The 21,464-nt window shown below is 40.5% G+C and overlaps 1 protein-coding gene across 2 annotated transcripts in view; it reads left to right on the top strand.

Annotated features, from left to right (window-relative positions):
* LOC149257089 (uncharacterized) overlaps positions 1–1,364 on the top strand; it is a 170,491-nt gene extending 169,127 nt beyond the window's left edge. Inside the window, exon 7 of one of the 2 annotated variants that reach the window (XM_089413604.1) lies at positions 995–1,364. In XM_089413604.1, the coding sequence (XP_089269730.1) occupies positions 995–1,118 (124 nt within the window). In that variant the 3' untranslated portion in view covers positions 1,119–1,364. Of the gene's footprint in view, positions 1–125 lie in introns of both variants that reach the window. The other variant, XM_089413609.1, reaches the window with a different exon arrangement.
* The last annotated feature ends 20,100 nt before the right edge of the window (positions 1,365–21,464 follow it).

Genomic DNA, 21,464 nt, shown 5'->3' with positions numbered 1-21,464 from the left:
ACTTTTGCACAATTATATTATAGACAAATATGCTAGAAATGAAAACAGTACAAAATGAAGCTTGAGAGTTTGGTGCGGTCACAAAGTTGTTTTCTGTTAACCACGTTGTTGGTCTTGTTGCACAGATTATCTGTTTAGACAGCTATACCTATCATCTGCTGGATGTTAACTATGCTTGAAATGTTACTGAGGAAGTTGAATTGAAACTGTATGGTAATGTCCCTTGGGATTTTAGACACCATTCTCATAGAATTCTCTTTAGGTTCTCGTGAGGTGGGCTGTTGTTTTAATGATTTAAAGTTGTCTCAGCAAAGCGATAAAAGAATGTTTGAAAGCTTAAATGCCTGTGTGATTCTCGAGTTCCATTCTTATATTATTTTCTATGCTGAATATCTGCTCTGGGATTATCCCTTCCATTTTATGGCTATTTTTCAGTCTGTTTAGGTTGCATTTTACGGAACTTTACGACATATTAATGATAATTGTGACCATTATAAAGTCGACTATTTGAGACATCATCTTTTATTGAATTCGCAATTACATGAGATAGGAGATTAGAGAGATTCATCATTCAGTTGTTTGAGATGTAAACCATGGAATCCACTCAATTATTTTCCCTTGGACTATATATAGAGGTTTTTGCACTATATTTCCATGCAATGCTATCTTTCTTTTGATCTTCTCTGTGAAGCTAATAATTTGTTTTTGACATCCTTACAGAAATTTGGGTTCCCTAAATTGAACGAACCTGTGGTTATTAACTTGTTCATGCCTTGTGCTGGCTGACTGGAATATTTGTGTATCTAATTTGCAAATCATCTTTTTATTGTTAAGATAATGACCAAGAAACTTAGTAAATGCACTTCCACCTGTAAGTTGTTAGTAAAGAACAAGCATCATTGGTAGAATAATATGTTTTGATACAGCAATCAATATAATGTAAATGGCAGAAAGTTTGATTGTTTGTTGCTTGTTGCTTTTAATGGCTGTGCAGCTACTTAAGAAGGGGTTTGGGATGGGACTTCGAGAGTGTGGTTGGATTTGAATTATTTTCATCATTATTGATGGCATTCATCAGCTGGCAACTTTTTAGTGCTTGTCAAAAGCCTTCACAGTAGGATTGAATCATTGAAAGATTGTCTTTCAGGTCCTATTCTGTGTTGTATGCTAGATACTGATAGATTCAGTTCCATTACATCAAAAGGCGAGACCAAACAGAGATTATCAACAAATCATTCTGGAAGGGGTGGTGGGAACATTTTTGTCATTAACTGATGAATAATAGTGAATGAATTTCACAATGTTTTCAAAGCTGCCGATAGAGCAGTTTAATTCAATTTCAAGGAACATAACATTTCATTATAGTTTCAGTCCTGAAACATCTCCGTTGTTTGTTGAATTCAGTTTTTAAGCATGGTTGTTATTTGTAGATATCCACTTTACGAGGATGGATACTAGTATAATTATGTGCACCAATATCAAAATAATTTTAACTCCTTTCTGATATCCTATTCGAATGTCCAACCATCCTAATAGATATCTCCAAGCTCCCTAATCATAATTCTTCCATTTTAATTCCTTGTATTAAAATGTGCTCAAGGTTTGTTATGTTGATTTTTCAAGTGTTCTCTAAACTTATAATTACTTCTTATGATTTCTCTTAGGTTAATCTTTTCTTACATTTGTATTCATCATAAATTAATTACACATAGGATGTCAGCAGTAAAACAAAATGCTAGTAGGATCATAAAGACGTAGCCAAACAAGAACACAAGATTTTTACCCTGGGAAAACCCCACTTGGTGGAAAAGCCCAACAACCTATTTCTTAGAGAAATTATTCTAGTCAACAGAGATGCATCTATGGCAAACATAAAGTCAATCTGACAACTCTGGTCACTCTTGGTCAAACTGCCGACAAGACAAGTCAATCTGTTGCTCAACAAATACAACCTAGTCTGCTTTGGAAAGGACTGAACTTTGACCTTCTTCTCTCAAGAATGACTTGATTCTGCTCCTTAGATAAACCCAGAAACTCTCCCACAGGTTTGTCCTTATTTGCCTTATATGCATCTTCTTCGCTTGCCTTAGACAAACCAATTTACTTGCCCTTGGAGGAGGACAAAATGGTATGTATATATAGTGTCTTGAGAGGCTGAATGGGTGCCTTTAGAAGCTGGTCCGACTTGTCTTGTTGCAGGGCCGACCAGGTCGTCTTTGGAGCCAAATTTCAAATTTAAAATTCCCAACTTTTCTCTTTTAAAAAAATGACATGAAGAACATGTCATATTTTATTTTTTATTTTTTATCTTTTGACAGTAGCATGAAGAACATGCTTTATATTTCGCATGATAAATGCATCAAGGGTTAAAATATTAATTATGAAGATCAACCATAGCTACAAAATTCAACGCTCCCTCTTAGCTAGGGAGGTATTCATAATGACTATCTAGATGCTTTCATGTTGCCAAATTTCTCTAAGAAAAGGTTATAACAAATCCAATTACCATGATGAGGTCAACAATTGTGACACCTCGTAACACAAGTAACCATAATCTGGTTAACAACTATGATACATGGTAAATCAATAGCATCAACATGTTACTGTAATATGGTCAATAATTGTGACACATGGCAAACCAACAACATCAACAAGTTACCATAATTTCGGTCGGTACCTCTAACCTATGGTATATCCTCACCATAATCTTGGTCAGTACTCCTAACACATGGTATAACATATAGCATCAACTAGTCACCATATTTCCGGTCTATCTAACACATTGTATATAGACTAGTCTTGGTTCACCATCATTCTTGTCAATATCTTTGACACATGGTGAATCTCCAGAGGCCACACTCTATTTGAGTAATTCGGGGCTTGATGCTAAACAAGACTGATGCTCCAGGACCATTCTTCCTAATTCGGGTGAACATACTTGACCCAGGAATAATGACTGTACTCTGCCAAATAATTCTCCCTTATTTTTGTCAATATACTTGATACAGGGAGAATGTCTGTCCATGATGCTATCTCATCAGCAATCCCTCTCACTGAGAGTGGCGTTCTCAACAAGCCAAGTTTGTCCTTGGAGTATACAAACTTTGATCTGAACATAGGCTTTGTAAGAATATCAACTATCTGCTCATCAATGGGGATGTAATCGAGCTTCACTGCTTCCTTTTGCACCATGTCACAAATGAAGTGGTACTTGATTTCAATGTTTTTCGATCTATCATGGATTTTTTGTAAGCTTCACACAACTTTGATTGTCACAATATATCACAGTCGATTTTAGCACCTGATCAAAAAGTCTTACGAGTAACTTCTGAAGCCACACTGCTTCACAACACGCTAAACTGGTTGCAATATACTCTACCTTGACAGTATTGAGTGCAACAAATGTTTGCTTCTTGGAGCCCGAACTGAAGCAATATCTTGATAAACTCTCTCTGACTTCTGCACTCTCTGCCCAATCTAAATCTGTGAATCCCTACAACTACACTTCACTTTTTGAGAGATATCTCAAACCATAACTAACTATGCTATGATCAACTGTACTATGCTGGTACTTCACATGTTGAGCCACACATGCCTTGGCTTAAACATAAATCGATCGACTTCCTTCACTGGGTCCATCATCATGGCTACTTTGTGGTTACCCTAATTGGGTGCTCTTTCTTTGCCACCATTGCCTTCCAACATATCAGCGATCTAGCCTGACAATGTTAATGACAGACCATCATTCGAACTTAGAGTTCAACTCGCTTTGAAGCTAAAAACAAGGCTTCCTGACCGCTCCTTTTGTTACGAAAACAAATCATTCTACTACAGTTGCTCCCTCTAACACATGAGTTCTTCTACTTTCAAACAAATCATATAATAATAAGATCAACCAAGAAACATAATATATCCATCAATCCAAGAATACCAAGCCCAACACGTCTGCTTGTAGTTGTACAAATCCTTCTTCAATCATGAGACTTCTCCTCATGTACTTCAAAGTCCTTGTTATTTTTTGTAGCATTAAATGGTGTTCTAGTCTCAAAATTTGTGGAGAGGCTAAAACACAGGAGATCTCCAAAACCCAGAAGTTGTTTATGGAAATTCCACCTAGAGATAGCCCAATTAAATTAATTGATCATCATTTAAATTTTTCCTAAGTCTAACTTAGGAAAACTGGTTAATTAATAGTAATTAATTGAGAAAGGTGAGAATTCTCTACAAACTCACATGGATCGACTTGGAGATGATTTCAACTATCAATTAAGTTTTAATCGTGGCCGTTGAAGTCTCAACTGGAGATTATAAGAGGAGGTTGATGGGGTTGGAGAAAGACAAAGTGTGAGCCAGTAGAGCGAGTTTCTTGGCAGGTCGAGCTATCTAGCTTTAGAGGTCGAGAAGAGGAAGAGAGTTCAAGCCAGAAGGGGCGCAGAGGGGTAGAGACAGTGATTCTGGAGGAGGATTCCAGTTTCAGAGAGTTAGGAGAGGAGGCCGAGTTATTTCTCTAGGAGGTTGCGTAAGGATTGCATAGTAGCCTCAAGAAGGCAATTCAATTTGGTTGAAGAGTAGGGTGTTTCAGGTGCCAGAGGCTGGGAATATTTCTAGAGGACTTGGCCAGTGACTTCGAACAACTACTGAAGGAAAAACAACTTGATCAGAGAGGGTTTCCAACCACACGTGTGAGGGTCTGTGTAGAAGGGCCTGCGCAAGAGTTTGGATGACCAATTTCTGAGTGCTTGTGAGAGATAGGATAATTTCCCTCAGTTGATTTTGGCTAGTATTTCTCTCAGATTGGATTGCTAGTTTAAGCATCCAATTTGTACTCAGAGTTTAACTGCTGCACAATACTATAACCCTCGACTGCTGCACCGATTTTCCCACATTGTGTTTTTCCAAGAACAATTGTCCAAAAATAATTGTGTCATTTTTATGTGTGTATGCTAGCATTTCTCAGTTTCCAACATTTTATTTTCTACAACATTTTTATGGTGAAAATTGTAGTTGTGATTTTATTCATTGTTTCTTGTAGGAAATAAACTGCATAAAAAAATTTACAGTTAGAAGAATAATTTCCAGTTGCTACAATAGACTTGTAAACTTTCACATGGTATTAGAGCACAGTTTGACGGAGAAGAGGCTTAGAGACGAAGAGGGAGAATTTCATGGCTCAGGAGCAACAACACAAATTTCTCAAGGGTTGCGTAGTGCCAAGTCTGGTAGTGCAAATTGCTGGACAGGGGTTTGATTTTCTAGTTGCAGGTGACAAGAAAGTTTGATTTGTCTGGGAAGTGATTCCAATAGGCAGAGGTGAGCAACACAATATTTTTGTAGAGCAGATTTCTTGTTTGGGCGCATTAGGGTTTTGTAGCAGTTTGCAGGAGTAGAATCAACACTGGGTGGAAGAGAAATTACACACACATAAGGAGTTTCTCTCAGAGGGTTTCTAGTTTCAAAAACCCAAAATTTCCAATTGTAGTTGTTAAAATTGGAAACCAGGGAAAAACTTCATGTGGGTCATCTTATTCATGGCTGATAATATTTTTATTAGATTCCTCTCGTCGAGAGGTGTAGGATTGATATAAAGCTCATCCGATTCCGATAAGTATTCATGGAGATATGAATTTATTTTGATTATGGAATTATTATCAAGTTGACCTACAACTCATGTAGGCTCAGAAGCCCAACAGTCGCATCTATTCACCCACCAACGTTGTGTATAAATATAAGAGGACTTTTCCTCATTTAGACTCACTCATCTCATCACATCTCTCTCTCTCTCTCTACTGCGCAGATATGAGTCTCTTCTCTACTGCGCTGAAATGGGTGTCTCTCTCTCACACATGTGAAGCCGGAAGCTGTTGAATTTGAAGCTGCAACTGCAGAAGTAAAGATTGACTTGCGTGGCCTAGAAGATCTCCTCTTTGGAACTGCGCTGTAGGTTCATCTGAACCTCCTCTGAAAGCCACAACTTTTGGTGGTGGAATGAAGTCAATCTGACGAACGATTTGCAAGATATTGACTGCCTTAGTTTTGAAGCCGGAAATTGCTGAAACTGAAGCTGCAACTGCAGAAGCAAAGATTGAATTGCGTGGCCTAGAAGATCTCCTCATCTGAACTGTGCTGTAGGTTCATCTGAACCTCCTATGGAAGCCGAAACTTTTGGTGGTGGAATGAAGTCAATCCGACTGTCGGTTTGTGAGATATGGTCTGCCCTAGTTTGATAATGAAGCCGCTAATGCTGATGCTACTGATCTAGGGTTTGCTACTGCTGATATGAATCAGATTTATTGTACTATTTCTCTCTGCTGAATTATTGAAGATAAAAGAAGATTTGATCAAAGGGTTTCCCCACACATTGTGGGGTTTGTCCCTGGCTATCTGCCACATCTTGTGTCTCTTGTCTTGGCTTGTTTTCTGTCGATCGTTTAATGTTCTATCTGCACTTTACTTTATGTACATGTGATTGCTAATCGGTGGAATATAATAAGAAAAAGAAGTAAACTGTTATAAGCATAGAACATACCATAACTTAACATGGTATCGGAGCTGAGGTGAAGACAAAGCCCAAGCAAGAGCAAGAGCAATCATTGAAGAGAAGATTGGCAAGGCTATCCTAAAAGAACTATGGGGTCCTCAACACTCTTTCCTGCCGAAGACAAGCTCCGTGAGAAAGCTGACTATCACGGATGGAAGATGTCTATTGATCTAACCCTTGAAGATCAAGGAGTGCTGGACCATGTAAGAGGCAATATTGTTGAGCCTTCATCAAATGCATCTACTACTGCCTGGAACAAATGGAAAAATGGAGAAGTCAAAACAAAGAAGATCATCCGGGACTCTATCGACAAGTGCTTGGTGGCCTACATCTCTGATCTAGACACCTCCAAGGAAATCTATGACAGACTGGTGAGTTTATTTAAAGTTAATGATGGAAATCAAGTTTTGTTTCTTAGAAATAAGTTGAGGGAAATCAAGAAGGGTAAAGATGAAAGTATGCAAGCATACTTCTTAAGAATCATCGAGATCAAGAACGATCTCCTATCAATTGGGGAAACTATTACTGACAGAGAAATGGCACTCTCAACTCTCGGAGGATTACCATCTGAATGGTATGTGTTCAGGACTACTCTTCTGAACAATAATGTAATTCCTAGTTTCGAGGAATTATTGGCTAGATGCATTCAGGAACAAACAAGGGTAGAAGAGCAGGAAATGCCCTTGCCTAAAGGTCCTCCTGCTGCTTTTTCTTCTCATGCTAAGAAAAGAAATAATTCTGGGTCTAAATCGAAAAGAAAGGTTGGATTTAAGGGTGGAAGAAAAGGACGATGTTTCATTTGCAATAAAGCAGGTCACTATGCAAGGGAATGCCCTGATAGAAAGGACTCTCACCGTGACGATGATCAAAATCCCTCTCATGGTAATCGAAGGAATGGAAAATTCAACAACAAAGGAAAAAGGAATGCGAGAAATCAAGGAAGAGGGCAACCATTCAAGAAGGCTAGAAATTCCAGGTATGAATCTAACATTGTTGACGATAAGCAGGCTGAATATTATCTACCAGCTGCTCTATCTACCTCTGCTCCTTCAGACTCAATGGGAATTTGGCTCATTGATAGTGGTGCCTCAAGACACTTCACTGGTTACAAAGAAGTACTCTATAATCTGGTAGAGAAAGAAACTAACCTGGAAATTGTCCTTGGAGATGACATGAAATACCCAGTGAAAGGTGTAGGCAATGTTTCTCTTAAACTGAATCAAGGTAATACGATTCACTTACAAGATGTATTATATGTACCTGATCTCAAAAAGAACCTGGTATCCATCCCGGCAATGGAAGACAAAGGCTATAAGGTAACCTTTAGCGATGGTAAGGTACGCATATGGAAAAATAATGTTAAAGATGCTTTCACTCTTGGGTTTCGAGTTGATTCTTTATATCAAGTCGGTGGAAGTCCGCTAGGTGTCATGTCTTGTGACACAACGCTTCAGTCCGAACTTTGGCATCGGAGGTTTGCCCACCTTCATTACAAAGCTCTACCCGATGTAAGATAGATGGTAACAGGGATGCCTGAATTCCAAGTAGAGAAAGAAGGTGTATGTCCGGGATGTGCCGAAGGAAAGCTCAAAAGGGGACCATTCCCCTCAAGCCAAAGCAAGACCTCCGATATATTACAATTGGTTCACTCAGGCATACCTGAGGTTGGCATTAAGAGGGAGACTACTACACCACATACTCCTGAGCATAATGGTGTGGTGGGAAGGAAGAACCGCATGATGATGGAAGCTGTCCGGGCCATGCTACATGATCAAAGACTTCCGAAGTTTCTATGGGCTGGAACTACAATCACCGACGTATATGTACAAAATCGATGCCCTCATCAAGCATTGGGTTCCAAGACACCTGAAGAAAAATTCACCGGTAAGAAACTTGATGTTTCTCATTTTAAAATTTTTGGAAGCCCTGTATACTTTCATGTGCCGAAAGAGAAAAGAAATAAATTGGGAGCATCTGGAAAGAAGGGAATTTTCGTGGGCTATGGTGAAAATACTAAAGGCTATAGAATCTATGTAGCCGGTCAAAGGGAAGTCATAATTAGTCATGATGTCACCTTTGACGAAGATATGGCTCTCAGCAAGGTGATCAATCTTCCGACTTTGAGGAGCTCTCAAGAAGCTGACACCAGGGAACCGAAAGAAAAGGATGATGAATCAATGCCTGATGTAGAAGAACCCATGGATCCGATTAATCCTCCTCCATATGAGCCTTCCTCTTCTAGGAAGAGGCCTTCATGGCTTAAGGGGTTACTTGATGATGCTGAAGGACATGCTGCACCCCGAGGAACCTTTCGTGAAAGTAAGAAACCTAATAGGTATCAAGGATACCTGACCATCATGAGCACGATCATACAAAATGAGCCTTCGTCATTCTCAGATGCCGTCAAGCATCAAGTATGGAAGGATGCTATGACCAAAGAATATGAGTCTATCATAAAGAATGATGTTTGGGAAGTAGTTCCCAGACCCCAGGACAAGACTGTTGTTACTTCAAAATGGCTTTACAAGATAAAGCATGCAGCAAATGGAAGTATGGAAAAGTATAAGGTTTATTTTGTTGCTCGTGGTTTATCCCAGAAGGAAGGTATAGACTATGATGAGATATTTGCACCTGTTGCCAGATATACGACCATCCGCTCGATCATAGCCCTTGCCGCTTCACAAGGATGGAACCTACATCAGATGGATGTCAAGACTGCGTTCTTGCACGACTCGATCAAAGAAGAGGTCTATGTGGAGCAACCCGAAGGATTTGAGATTTATGATCGAAAATCTCATGTATGCAGGTTGAAGAAAGCTCTCTATGGGCTGAAGCAAGCACCCCGAGCATGGTATGAGAGGATCGATAGCTACTTGATGAAGCTGGGATTCACTAGGAGTGAAGCCGATCCTAACCTTTACTTTAAGGTTGAAGATGACAAGCCTCTCATACTGGTGTTGTATGTGGATGACCTCTTTCTAACAGGTGCAGACCTTCTCATTCACAAATGTAAGAGGGAGATGGCTTCTGAATTTGAAATGAAGGACCAAGAACTTGAAGTGTGGCAGAAGCCAAGGGAAATTTTCCTATCTCAAGGAAAATATGTGGTAAATATATTGGAAAGATTCGGTATGATGGACTGCAAGCCTGTGACTACCTCGAGGATCTTGACTTTTAGAAGTTTTATGGTAGTGATGTCGGACCAGACTTGGGAAATGCCTCTGAGTTTCAAAAACTCATTCGCATTGATGTTCTTGGTGAACCTCCGTCCAAACATATGTTTTGCAGTTAGCATTGTGAGCTCATATTTGGTTGAGCCTCACTGGATTGATGCCAGGAATCTTTTGAGATGTCTTCAGGACACAATCTCTCATGGATTAAGATACACTGCCGGAGATGTGAGACTACTTGGATATACTGATGTTGATTGGGCAGGCAGTGTGGTGGACCGTAAGAGCACTTCCGGGTGCTGTTTCACCTTAGGATCTGCTTCGATATCCTGGATGAGCAGGAGATAGAAGTCGGTGGCTTTGAGCACCGCCGAAGTAGGATATATTGTTGCTAGCATAACCTCGTGTGAGGCAGTCTGGTTGCGAAAGCTCTTCAGTGAGCTGTTTGGATTTACATTGGATACCACTGTGATTCTCTGTAACAACCAGAGGTGGGATTCGATTATTGAGGAATCCCGTATTCGTCAATTGCTCTAGTAGATAGACGTCATCTGGGATATGGTAAGTCGATGAGCAAGGAAGCTCCATCACATTAAGATGATGTACAGGTTGATACACCTTGTCAAAGCCCCGAGGAAAGATCTAATCTGTGATTTTCCCAAACGACTTGGAGTCGGCAAGAAACCCTTGTACAAGGGTCCTGCATGTTGCATACATTGAGCTCTGGGAGCTCTGAGGGCTTGCGGTTCCTACTGGAGCAACATATGACCACAGGGTGACTCACCCTCCCCTGGTGGTGCACACTGGAACAAGATGATTCGCTCTCTTGTGGGACAAGATGATTCGCTCTCTTGTGGAACAGGATGATTCGCTCTCCTGTGTAGCAGGATGATTAGTTCTCCTGTGAGGCCTGGATTGATGTGTTCTCCATGGCAATTGTAGCAGGATTGATGTGTTCTCCTGTGAGGACATGATTGATTAGTTCTCCTGTCGAGGCATCCTACCCATGCAGTCTGGGACTCATGGGAAGTACCTCTCATCTGATCAATGAGCAGGGAAATGAAGTTAGGGACCATAGTAGTACCGATGGACGCATCGTTGTATCTACCGTACTCTCTACGATAGGATGACCTCCATTGATCTGGGATCAATGATACTGGTCTGGGACCAGTGGTAGGAGTTGTACCATACTATGATGCTGACTTCGGGTCGGTTGAGACTGGTCTGGGATCAGTGGTATATACTCTGAGACTGACTTTGAGTCAGTGGAGGATGATATTGGTTTGGGACCATTGGAGTTGTACTCACTATGACGCTGACTTTGGGTTGGTTGAGACTGGTCTGGGACCAGTGGTACATACTCTGAGACTGACTTTGAGTCAGTATGATACATCCTTGATCATTTCTTCTTCTTCATAATTCGGACAAAAGCAGAGTAGAACAGAACAATGCAAGAGCAGAGCAGAACAGAACAAAACAATACAAATCAGTGCAAGGCAGAACAAGACAAAGCAGAACAGGCAAAATAGAGCAGAGCAGGGCAAGGGTCAGGCTGTACAAGGCAGTGCATTTGATGGATGAATAGTAACGACCGATAGACAGATTGCAGATGAAGTTCTCCATGGTTGAGAGGGAGTGTTAAAATTGGCAACCTGGGAAAAACTTCATGTGGGTCATCTTATTCATGGCTGATAATATTTTTATTAGATTCCTCTCGTCGAGAGGTGTAGGATTGATATAAAGATCATCCGATTCCGATAAGTATTCATGGAGATATGAATTTATTTTGATTATGGAATTATTATCAAGTCGACCTACAACTCATGTAGGCTCAGAAGCCCAACAATCGCATCTATTCACCCACCAACGTTGTGTATAAATATAAGAGGACTTTTCCTCATTTAGACTCACTCATCTCATCACATCTCTCTCTCTCTACTGCGCAGATATGGGTCTCTTCTCTACTGCGCAGATATGGGTCTCTTCTCTACTGCGCTGAAATGGGTGTCTCTCTCTCACACATGTGAAGCCGGAAGCTGTTGAATTTGAAGCTGCAACTGCAGAAGTAAAGATTGACTTGCGTGGCCTAGAAGATCTCCTCTTTGGAACTGCGTTGTAGGTTCATCTGAACCTCCTCTGAAAGCCGCAACTTTTGGTGGTGGAATGAAGTCAATCCGACGAACGGACTGCCCTAGTTTTGAAGCCGGAAACTGCTGAAACTGAAGCTGCAACTGCAGAAGCAAAGATTGACTTGCGTGGCCTAGAAGATCTCCTCATCTGAACTGCGTTGTAGGTTCATCTGAACCTCCTCTGGAAGCCGAAACTTTTGGTGGTGGAATGAAGTCAATCCGACTGTTGGTTTGTGAGATATGGTCTGCCCTAGTTTGATAATGAAGCCGCTAATGCTGATGCTACTGATCTAGGGTTTGCTACTGCTGATATGAATCAGATTTATTGTATTATTTCTCTCTGCTGAATTATTGAAGATAAAAGAAGATTTGATCAAAGGGTTTCCCCACACATTGTGGGGTTTGTCCTTGGCTAGCCGCCACATCTTGTGTCTCTTGTCTTGGCTTGTTTTCTGTCGATCGTTTAATGTTCTATTTGCACTTTACTTTATGTACATGTGATTGCTAATTGGTGGAATATAATAAGAAAAAGAAGTAAACTGTTATAAGCATAGAACATACCATAACTTAACAGTAGTTCGTAGTTGCAACAAGCAGATTTTCTCACTCCAGGAAGGTGTGTGAATAACAATGCTAGCAGGTGAAAGAGGGAGATTTCCATCCTAGGTCGAGTTTTTGCAGTGATGGCTTCAACAAGACTGATATCAGGACATATTAGAGGGTGCATCGAACTATTGTATCTGGAAGGCTAGGATGGCATTCCTGCTAGATGAATATGGTCTGAAGATGTACACAAAACGAGTTGTAGTTGTGCCTACAAATGCAAACCAACTAGCTAATTACAATAAGGAGATGGCTAGGGCAAAGCGGTTGATTCTCGATGGAGTTTGAGATCATATAGTCTCACACGTTGCGGCCAAGAATACAACCAAAGAAATGTGGGATGCTATTGCCTCACTATATCAGAATCCTTCCGAGCAGCGGAAGATGTTCCTGAAGGAAAAGCTGAGGAATGTTCGTATGCAAAAGGGTGAAGGCATCAACCCCTTTCTCACCGTAATTCACGATATCTGGGATGAGCTCGCAACTGTAAGAGAGTTTCCACCAACTACAGAACTTGTGCGTTTAGCCCTCAACAATGTCATCGAGGAATGGGAGAATTAGGTTTAGAGCATTCTGGGACGAGATCAACTGCTTGGGTGGGACTAGATGTGGGCGAACTCTAGTAAAGAGATCCATAAGCGACAATAGTAGCAAAGGGTCGAACGGTGTGAAGGAAAAAGAAAATGTGGCCCTTGCATCGAAAGAGAAAGAAAAAGGTCCCAGTCAGGGACAAGGCTTGTAGGGAGAGAAGAAGAAGAAGAATGATCTATCCAAGATCAAGTGCTTCAGGTGTGTTCAGTTTGGCCACTACAACACCCATTGTCATCAGAGGAAGAAGGACAAGAAGGAGAAGCAAGATCAGGCGACAACATCCGCAGAGATAGATCAATTATCTTCCAAATTGGAGGACCAATTCACTTTGTGTGCAACTATACCTCTAGAAGAGAGGTGGGGAGACATTGAGTTCTAGACACTAGAGTAGCACAGAGCTGGGTAGGGTCCATAGAGGAGCAAAAATTGTAGTTTATTGCTCACATGGATTATTACCCTTGCTACAAGGGCCCACAATATTTAGTAGTAGGAGGATCAATGTCAGTTGGTGCAGTCAGTGCCAGAGTGACAATTGTAGACTAGTTGTAGTCAAATGTTGAGGAGCACAAAGTAGTGTTGGTAGTAGTGCAAGAGGCATAGTGTAGAGTCAACAACAATGCAAATATCCTAGTAGATAGTGTAGAGGCTAGTAGCAATCAGAAGCTTAGGAGACAAATGCAACATGTGATCACAGTTGATTCAATATTTCTGATGCTTCTCAGTTGCAATAGTTGTAGCAACAACACCAACAGTGAGAGGGAGTGTTTGTTGGGTTGTTGTGCAAATGCAAAGTTGGCAACAATACAAGTTGTATAATGCAGTGTCATCAACAACACATATGCAACATGGTTCAACTACATATAGTAGCAGATGAATCAAAGTTAGCACAATAGTTGGTGGACAGTGGTAGGCAACTACAGCTGTCAGACATCAACAACATGTATGGAAGGATGATGCAGAGATCGGGTGTATTAGCAGTGTAACACTAGAGAACACCTTCCTCGCTAATGTTGGTCAAAGTTGTCATTGATGTCAATATGAGCATTATTGAAGATGAAAACCCTAGTGCATTCCTTAATGATCTAAGTGCATTTATGACAAACCCTAGTTGTTGGAATGTGAAGATGCCCTAGCCTCATACAAGAAGTCCTCACTATGTGATGCCCTAAAAGACCTTGAGAATAATGCCCTAATCCTAGCCTAACAAGACCTAAAGTCATAAATCTAAGGACTATCATAAAAAACCTAAGACTATCACAAAAGAAAATATTTTTTTGGCATTTAGAGACATCATTTTGAAAATGTCTTTACATCAACTGATAGAGGGCTTCAAGCCCTTTCCAACAAGTATTCATATGCATTCTAACTCTTTGCCAATTGAGAGAGATTAATTTTTTAATTATGACTGTCTAAAATGGCAAAGTCTGCCAAGCCGACTTATGTAGTCTCACTAAGTCATAGACGTGTCCCTCCAATGGACATGCCCCTTCATGTTTAAGTAAAATCACTATAAATATAAGTCAAATTCTTCCATTCTAGCTATCTGAATTCGTAAAAGTAAAGGGAGTGTACAGGAGCAGCATAAGTTCATAACTCATGAACTAGAAGAGCTAAGGATATCAAGGGATCAAATTGTCTAAAGGTTTTTTTGGTACGCATTTCTTGAGAACAATTCAACATTTTCTGAAAAAGGAGTCCCTCCTATTGCAGCTCTACATCATAGAAGAAAATTCACATATCTTCAAGACTTGTGATGATATTTTTTGGACTTGTAGAGGCACTCCTTTGTGGATCTATGAGAGACCAGAATTTGGACAAATAATTGAAGCTTGGATATGTTACAACTATAATCCTCGATCTCCTACAACCCTGCAACTTCAGACTTGTAGAAAGGATTGGAATCTGTTGTAGATCAGTGGAGGTACAAGGAAAAGATTTGGTTGAGATTGTAAGAGAAAAAATCTGAGCAAGAATAGGAGTCTCTCTATGATATCAACCGAGAATTTTGTGTGTTATAACAACTAGACAAAGCCCTATTTTAGAGAGACTGTGTAGCAATGTAGGCTGCCTGATCTAAGCCACATTTTTTTGAGCACCAATGTATGGATTTAAGGCTTGTGAAAGAAATTTCCCTGTGATTTGAAGCTGCTATAACGCTGAGTGTAGGAATTTACAGGGTAAGTTCTTCAGAAAGAATACCAAAAGGACACCGCTCACAACCAGATCTCAAATCAATACACCAGTATTTTTGACGTGGTTAAAACCCTCAAAGTGCAAGGAGGGAAACAGTCCACGGCCTGTCCCAACGTGGGTACTACAGGCAATTTATTAATCAAAGAATGAAAATTTACATAAGCTTCTCTCATGCACGGATTACCCGAACAATGACCCTCCATGCGCTTTAAATAGAACTCATGGACCAATCAGGTGTCAAGCCACGGATCAAGTGTCGGTAATACCGAGGTGAGAGTGAACCGTCGGATCACTACATATCGTGACCGTCGGATTGTAAGTTACAAAATGTACAACGGTAAAGAAACACACTTTACCTAACTCTAACCTAACTCTATACTAGACCAAGTTGAACTTAACTATATCCTATGTGTCGGAATATCCTAACATCCCCCCTTAAGAACAACTTGGGATAGGATTGAAGGATTTACAAATATGACACAATAGGAGAAGGAAGGAGGCACTAGAGCCTATCCCCCCTTAGTGACAACTTCCTGAACTCCAAGCATATATCGAAGTTTAGTGAACTTCGCCTCTGTGAGAGCCTTTGTGAAGATGTCTGCAACCTGATCATCTGTTGGACAATATTGCACTTCAAGAACATGGTCATGAATGAGCTTTCTGATGAAGTGCATGTGTAGTTCAATGTGTTTGCTGCGCTGATGCTGAACTGGATCTTTGCATAGCTGAATGGCACTTTGATTATCACACCAAAGTGTGGTTGGATGCTGCTGCTCAAAGCCAAACTCTGATAGGATCTGACGAAGCCACAAGGCTTCCTTACTAGCTTCCACGACACCACGATACTCTGCTTCTGCTGATGAAAGAGAAATGGCAGCCTGTTTCTTACAAGCCCATGTAATAGGTCCTGAACCAAGAGTGAAGACATAACCGGCAGTAGACTTCCGATCATCAGGGTCACCAGCCCAATCAGAATCAGTGAAACCAACTAACAGAGGAGCTGCTTTGGCACTGTAATGAATCCCAAACTGTACTGTACCTCGAACATAACGAAGTATTCTTTTAGCTGCTTTCCAATGACTTTCACGGGGGTTTTGCATAAAACGAGCAACAAGGCCAACAACAAAGGAAAGATCAGGACGAGTATGGGTTAAATACAAGAGTTTTCCGACAAGTTGACGGTATAAGGTAGCATCAACTTCAGGAGAAGTACAAGAGACTGAAAGTTTGACTCCAGACTGAAAGGGAGAAGGGGCTGGCTTACAGTCTTCCATGTGAAAATGACGAAGAATATCACAAGCATACTTGGACTGGGAAAGGAAAATACCCTCCTGGGATTGCAAGACTTGAAGACCGAGAAAATAGTGTAAGTGTCCTAAGTCTGTCATTTCAAATTTCTTTTTAAGGCTGGACTTCACATGGTTTATAAGGTTGGGATCACTACCAGTAAGAATAAGATCATCAACATAAAGAACAAGGATGATAAGAGAGTTGCCCACTTTCTTGGTGTAGACAGTATTGTCAGAATGACACCTAGAAAAGCCAGATTCTAAAAGAAAGCTATCCATTTTGGCATACCAAGCTCGAGGAGCTTGCTTGAGGCCATAAAGGGATTTCTTAAGTCGACAAACAAGGCTGGAGTCTGTTTGTATGAAGCCAATGGGTTGTTCCATATAGATTTCTTCCTGCAAGTCCCCATGCAAGAAGGCAGATTTAACATCCATCTGATGGACTTCCCATTTTAAAGAGGCAGCAAGGGAAAGAACAAGGCGGATAGAGTTCATTTTGGCAACAGGGGAGAAGGTTTCAGTGTAGTCAATGCCTTCAACCTGTGAAAAGCCCTTAGCAACGAGACGAGCTTTATGTTTATCAACTTTCCCATCTGGTCCATACTTGGTTCTGTAAACCCATTTACATCTAACAAGTTTGCGTCCCTTTGGTAGAGGAACAAGATCCCATGTATCATTTGTCATCAATGAATGATATTCTTCATTCATAGCTGCTTCCCAATGTGGATGGCCTGAAGCTTCTGCAAAAGTGTCAGGATCATGATTTACTGGAGCTTGAGCCAGTAAAGAAGAGGCTCTTTCAAACTGAGAACGTGTACGTCGCTGATCTGTAGGATCACCGGCAAGATCACCTGCTGCATCCCGAGTAGCACGGACCCATCTTGGAAGTTGAGGATCCTGAGAAGGTGGGGGAGGATTATCATCCTCGCTTTCATCATCTGAAGAAGAAATGTTTTCAAAGGTAGAAGAGATAGGAAGAGGTGGCACATCCGCCGGACTAGGCTCGCAGGCCGATTTATTTTCATCAAATTTTACATCTCTTCTAATGATAACATTTTTGGACTTAAATGGAATAAGTCTATAACCTTTTACATCTTCAGAATATCCAACAAAAGTACATTTCTCACTCTTAGGTTCTAAAGCTTTATGCTTTTCATCTGGAATATGGGCCCATGCTTCACTTCCAAACACACGAAAGTGACTTACATCTGGTTTAATGGAACTCCAAGCTTCTTCTGGAGTGATATTCTCTAGAACCTTAGTAGGAGTGCGATTGATTATATAATTTGCACAATTAATTGCTTCGGCCCAAAAACTAAGACTGAGTCCTTTAGATTGCAGCATACAATTAGCCATTTCCTTTAAGGTGCGATTTTTCCTTTCAGCTACACCATTTTGTTGTGGAGTGTATGGAACAGTATGTTGCATTTGAATTCCATTTTCGGTGCAAAAGTTGATGAATGTGTTTTTAACATATTCTCCACCATTATCAGTTCTTAGCTTAAGAATTTGATGTCCAGATTGTTTTTCAACAAAGGCTTTGAAGGCCAAAAAAGTGTTAAATACTTCGCTCTTGAGTTTTAAGAAGTATACCCAAGTGCGTCTGGAGAAATCATCAATGAAAGTTAAGAAGTACTTGCAGCCAGAGAATGAAGCAACAGGAAGAGGACCACATAAATCACTGTGCACAAGCTGTAAAGGGGCTGAGGCGTGCCAAGAGGCACGTTTGTCAAAACTGTCCCGATGATGTTTTCCGAGTACACATCCGGAACAAACACCATCTCTGCAAGATACCATAGGAAGACCTGTCACCATATTTTCTTTACATAGATGCTGAAGGGAGCGATAGTTTAAGTGACCAAATCGCTCATGCCAAAGTTTGCTCACTTCATCATTATGAGCAACAAATACTGAGGGAAGATTTGATGACCCAAAGTTGTGAAACTTATACAACCTTTTGGAATCATCAGCAAGACCAGTAGCTAGAATCTGTTTAGGATCTTTTAGATCCTTGATTACAACATCATGAGGTGAAAATTCAACAATTTTACCTTCACCTGAATGAGTTATCTGATAGACAGATAGAAGGTTGCAGGATAAGGTTGGAACACATAATACATCATTAAACTGACCATTGTCTAGATGAACAGTTCCAGTCCCTACAACATTAAGAGATCTATCATCACCAATATATATATTTTTGGTGTTACAATCATTTAAAGAAGAAAACATGGCTTGGTTTTTGGCCATGTGACAAGAGGCTCCAGAATCAATGAGCCACTCATGAGAATGAGAAGAAGAAGAAGATACATTTAATGCATAACCAGACTGAGATGATTGATAATGACATGCAGAAAGTGCCATTCCGGAAGTTGAAGTTGAAGTAGGCTCCACATGGATGTTATGTTTCTTCATTGCGGCTTCCAAGGCTTCCATCTTCTTAAAGCATTTAGATTCTAAGTGGCCATCTCGATTACAAAAGTTACAATGTCTATCAGTCTTCTTCCATTTGTTTTTATTGGTCTTATCATTTTGCTGAAATGATCTTTCATTTTGAGGCTGAGATGGTTTAGGACCATTCTTTTGAGGATATGACTTCTTAGGATTCTTTGAATTTGGTTGCTGCTGGGCGGCTAACGCTTTCGTGGAAGAGTTTCCAAGATTAAGAAGACCAAGGTGTAAGAGTTTTTCTTGTTCTCTTATTAAGGAATCACAAAAGGAGTCAAAGGAAGGGGCCTTGTAGTCTTGTCCTTGACAAATGAAAGCTTCTCTTGTAGAATGGAAAGTGGAAACAAATACAGAGTAGGCTGGTCCCAACTTAGTAAGGATGGAATAAATAAGGTTACCATCTTCTTTCTTAACTTTAACACCTTCCAAGAGATATCTAAGGTTCTTGAATTTGGACAAGAAATCTTCAATGCAAGAAAAATTATTAGGATCCAAAGTAAGCAGCTCATTTTCAAGTTGATGGGCTCTAATTTCATTTTTAATCCCAAAAACTTTAGCAAGTTTTTCTAATGCTTCATGAGGAGTCTCAAGTTCTGCAATGTGGAATCTAAGATCAGGAGAAATAGACATCCCTATCAAACCACGTGCTTGATCTTGTCTATTTTCCCATTTTGCCGCCTTGTCTTCATCTTTTGGTTTCTTCTCTTGGTCTGTGGCTATTCTGAAGAGACCTTTACTTCTAAGTAAATCTTCCATGTAGGCTACCCATTGGAAGTAGTTAGTGCTGTCAAGAATGACTTGGCATGGACTTTCCATTTTAAAAAAAAAACTGAAGCTGAAGATGCTGAAAGTAAGTGTTCCAATGGATAGATCTCGAAAAAATAGGCGGTTTTAAAAAAAACGGCTCTGAAAAAGGCTTCCGGATGAAGAAGTTATGGCTTTTTGAAAAATAATTGTTGAAGTTGCCGGCAAAGTGCGCGAATGTGCGGGAATGAAAAAATCCGCCCCCACAAAATGGAGACTTGAACCCAAGACCTCTACTCTCTTAAAATAGCTTTGAACCAATTGATCTATACAAAAAATTTGAGAGAGAGAGAGAGAGGGGGGGGGGGGCCTTGGTTTGCGTGCTTGCCTTGAGAAACCTCTTTTTCCCTACAAAACACAAAACACAAAACCCAACACGAATATGCAAAAAAAACGAACCTTGCGGCTCAAAGTTAGCTTTAGCCAAAAAAACTAGAAATTTTATTAAAAAATCTCAAAGTTAGCTTTAGCCGAAAAACTAAATATTTTTCTCAATGTTTCTGATTTTCCGAGATCACACTAAGGTGCAGGGAAAAGAGCATACGCATGAGAAAAATCCTTCCTTTCTGTTTCTGATTTGCCCAGATCGCAGGGCAAAGAGCATACGCAGAAATGAAAGGTATAGATCCGGTTAAAAAAAAGGCTAAATAAACCGAAACCGAAATAAGCAGAGAGAAAATAACAGTAAACTGCAAAAAAACACTGTGTACCTCCCGATCTGAAAAATGACGCAGCTAGGGCTACCGGAAACCTTTTCGCGTGAAACGAAAGGGGTTCCTCACTGGAACAGATGCTCCGAACGCAACAGAGCAGTCCTCTCGGCCCGAAAGCAGTCAGAAACAGCAGATCTAGGAAACGACAGCCGCATGCAGTTCTACCGGCTTCAGATTTGGATCACCAACGGACGCGGCCCTCAAATAGCTCTGATACCATGTAGGAATTTACAGGGTAAGTTCCTCAGAAAGAATACCAAAAGGACACCGCTCACAACCAGATCTCAAATCAATACACCAGTATTTTTGACGTGGTTAAAACCCTCAAAGTGCAAGGAGGGAAACAGTCCACGGCCTGTCCCAACGTGGGTACTACAGGCAATTTATTAATCAAAGAATGAAAATTTACATAAGCTTCTCTCATGCACGGATTACCCGAACAATGACCCTCCATGCGCTTTAAATAGAACTCATGGACCAATCGGGTGTCAAGCCACGGACCAAGTGTCGGTAATACCGAGGTGAGAGTGAACCGTCCGATCACTACATATCGTGACCGTCGGATTGTAAGTTACAAAATGTACAACGATAAAGAAACACACTTTACCTAACTCTAACCTAACTCTATACTAGACCAAGTTGAACTTAACTATATCCTATGTGTCGGAATATCCTAACACTGAGTACCTCAGAAATTATATGATCAAATTTGAAGTGAATTGGGAGAGAAAGTAGGTTGTATTCAAGGGAAGAAGGGTGCCGGGGAGGTCCAGGTTTAAGACAATTTGTGGAGTAGTCTAAGAAAAGCGTGAAGTTCTAGTGTGGCTTGTTTCAAGCCCTAATAATAGTCATTGGTTAAGGAATTCAAAAATGTTAGGTGGGCAGATTTGTAGGCCCTAAGAGTTGATTCTTTGAGGACTTGTGAAGAGAAAGGAACTTTGAGCATTGGAATTTTGTACTCATTGAAGCAGTGATTGAAAACATTG

The sequence above is a fragment of the Pinus tabuliformis genome, chromosome 6, assembly GCF_031772625.1.
Source record: "Pinus tabuliformis cultivar Carrire ecotype Pingquan chromosome 6, CPIR1, whole genome shotgun sequence".
In the NCBI taxonomy this organism is placed as follows: Eukaryota; Viridiplantae; Streptophyta; class Pinopsida; order Pinales; family Pinaceae; genus Pinus; species Pinus tabuliformis.
The sequence above is the reverse complement of the archived record's forward strand: the minus strand, read 5'-3'. Positions and strand labels throughout refer to the sequence as shown.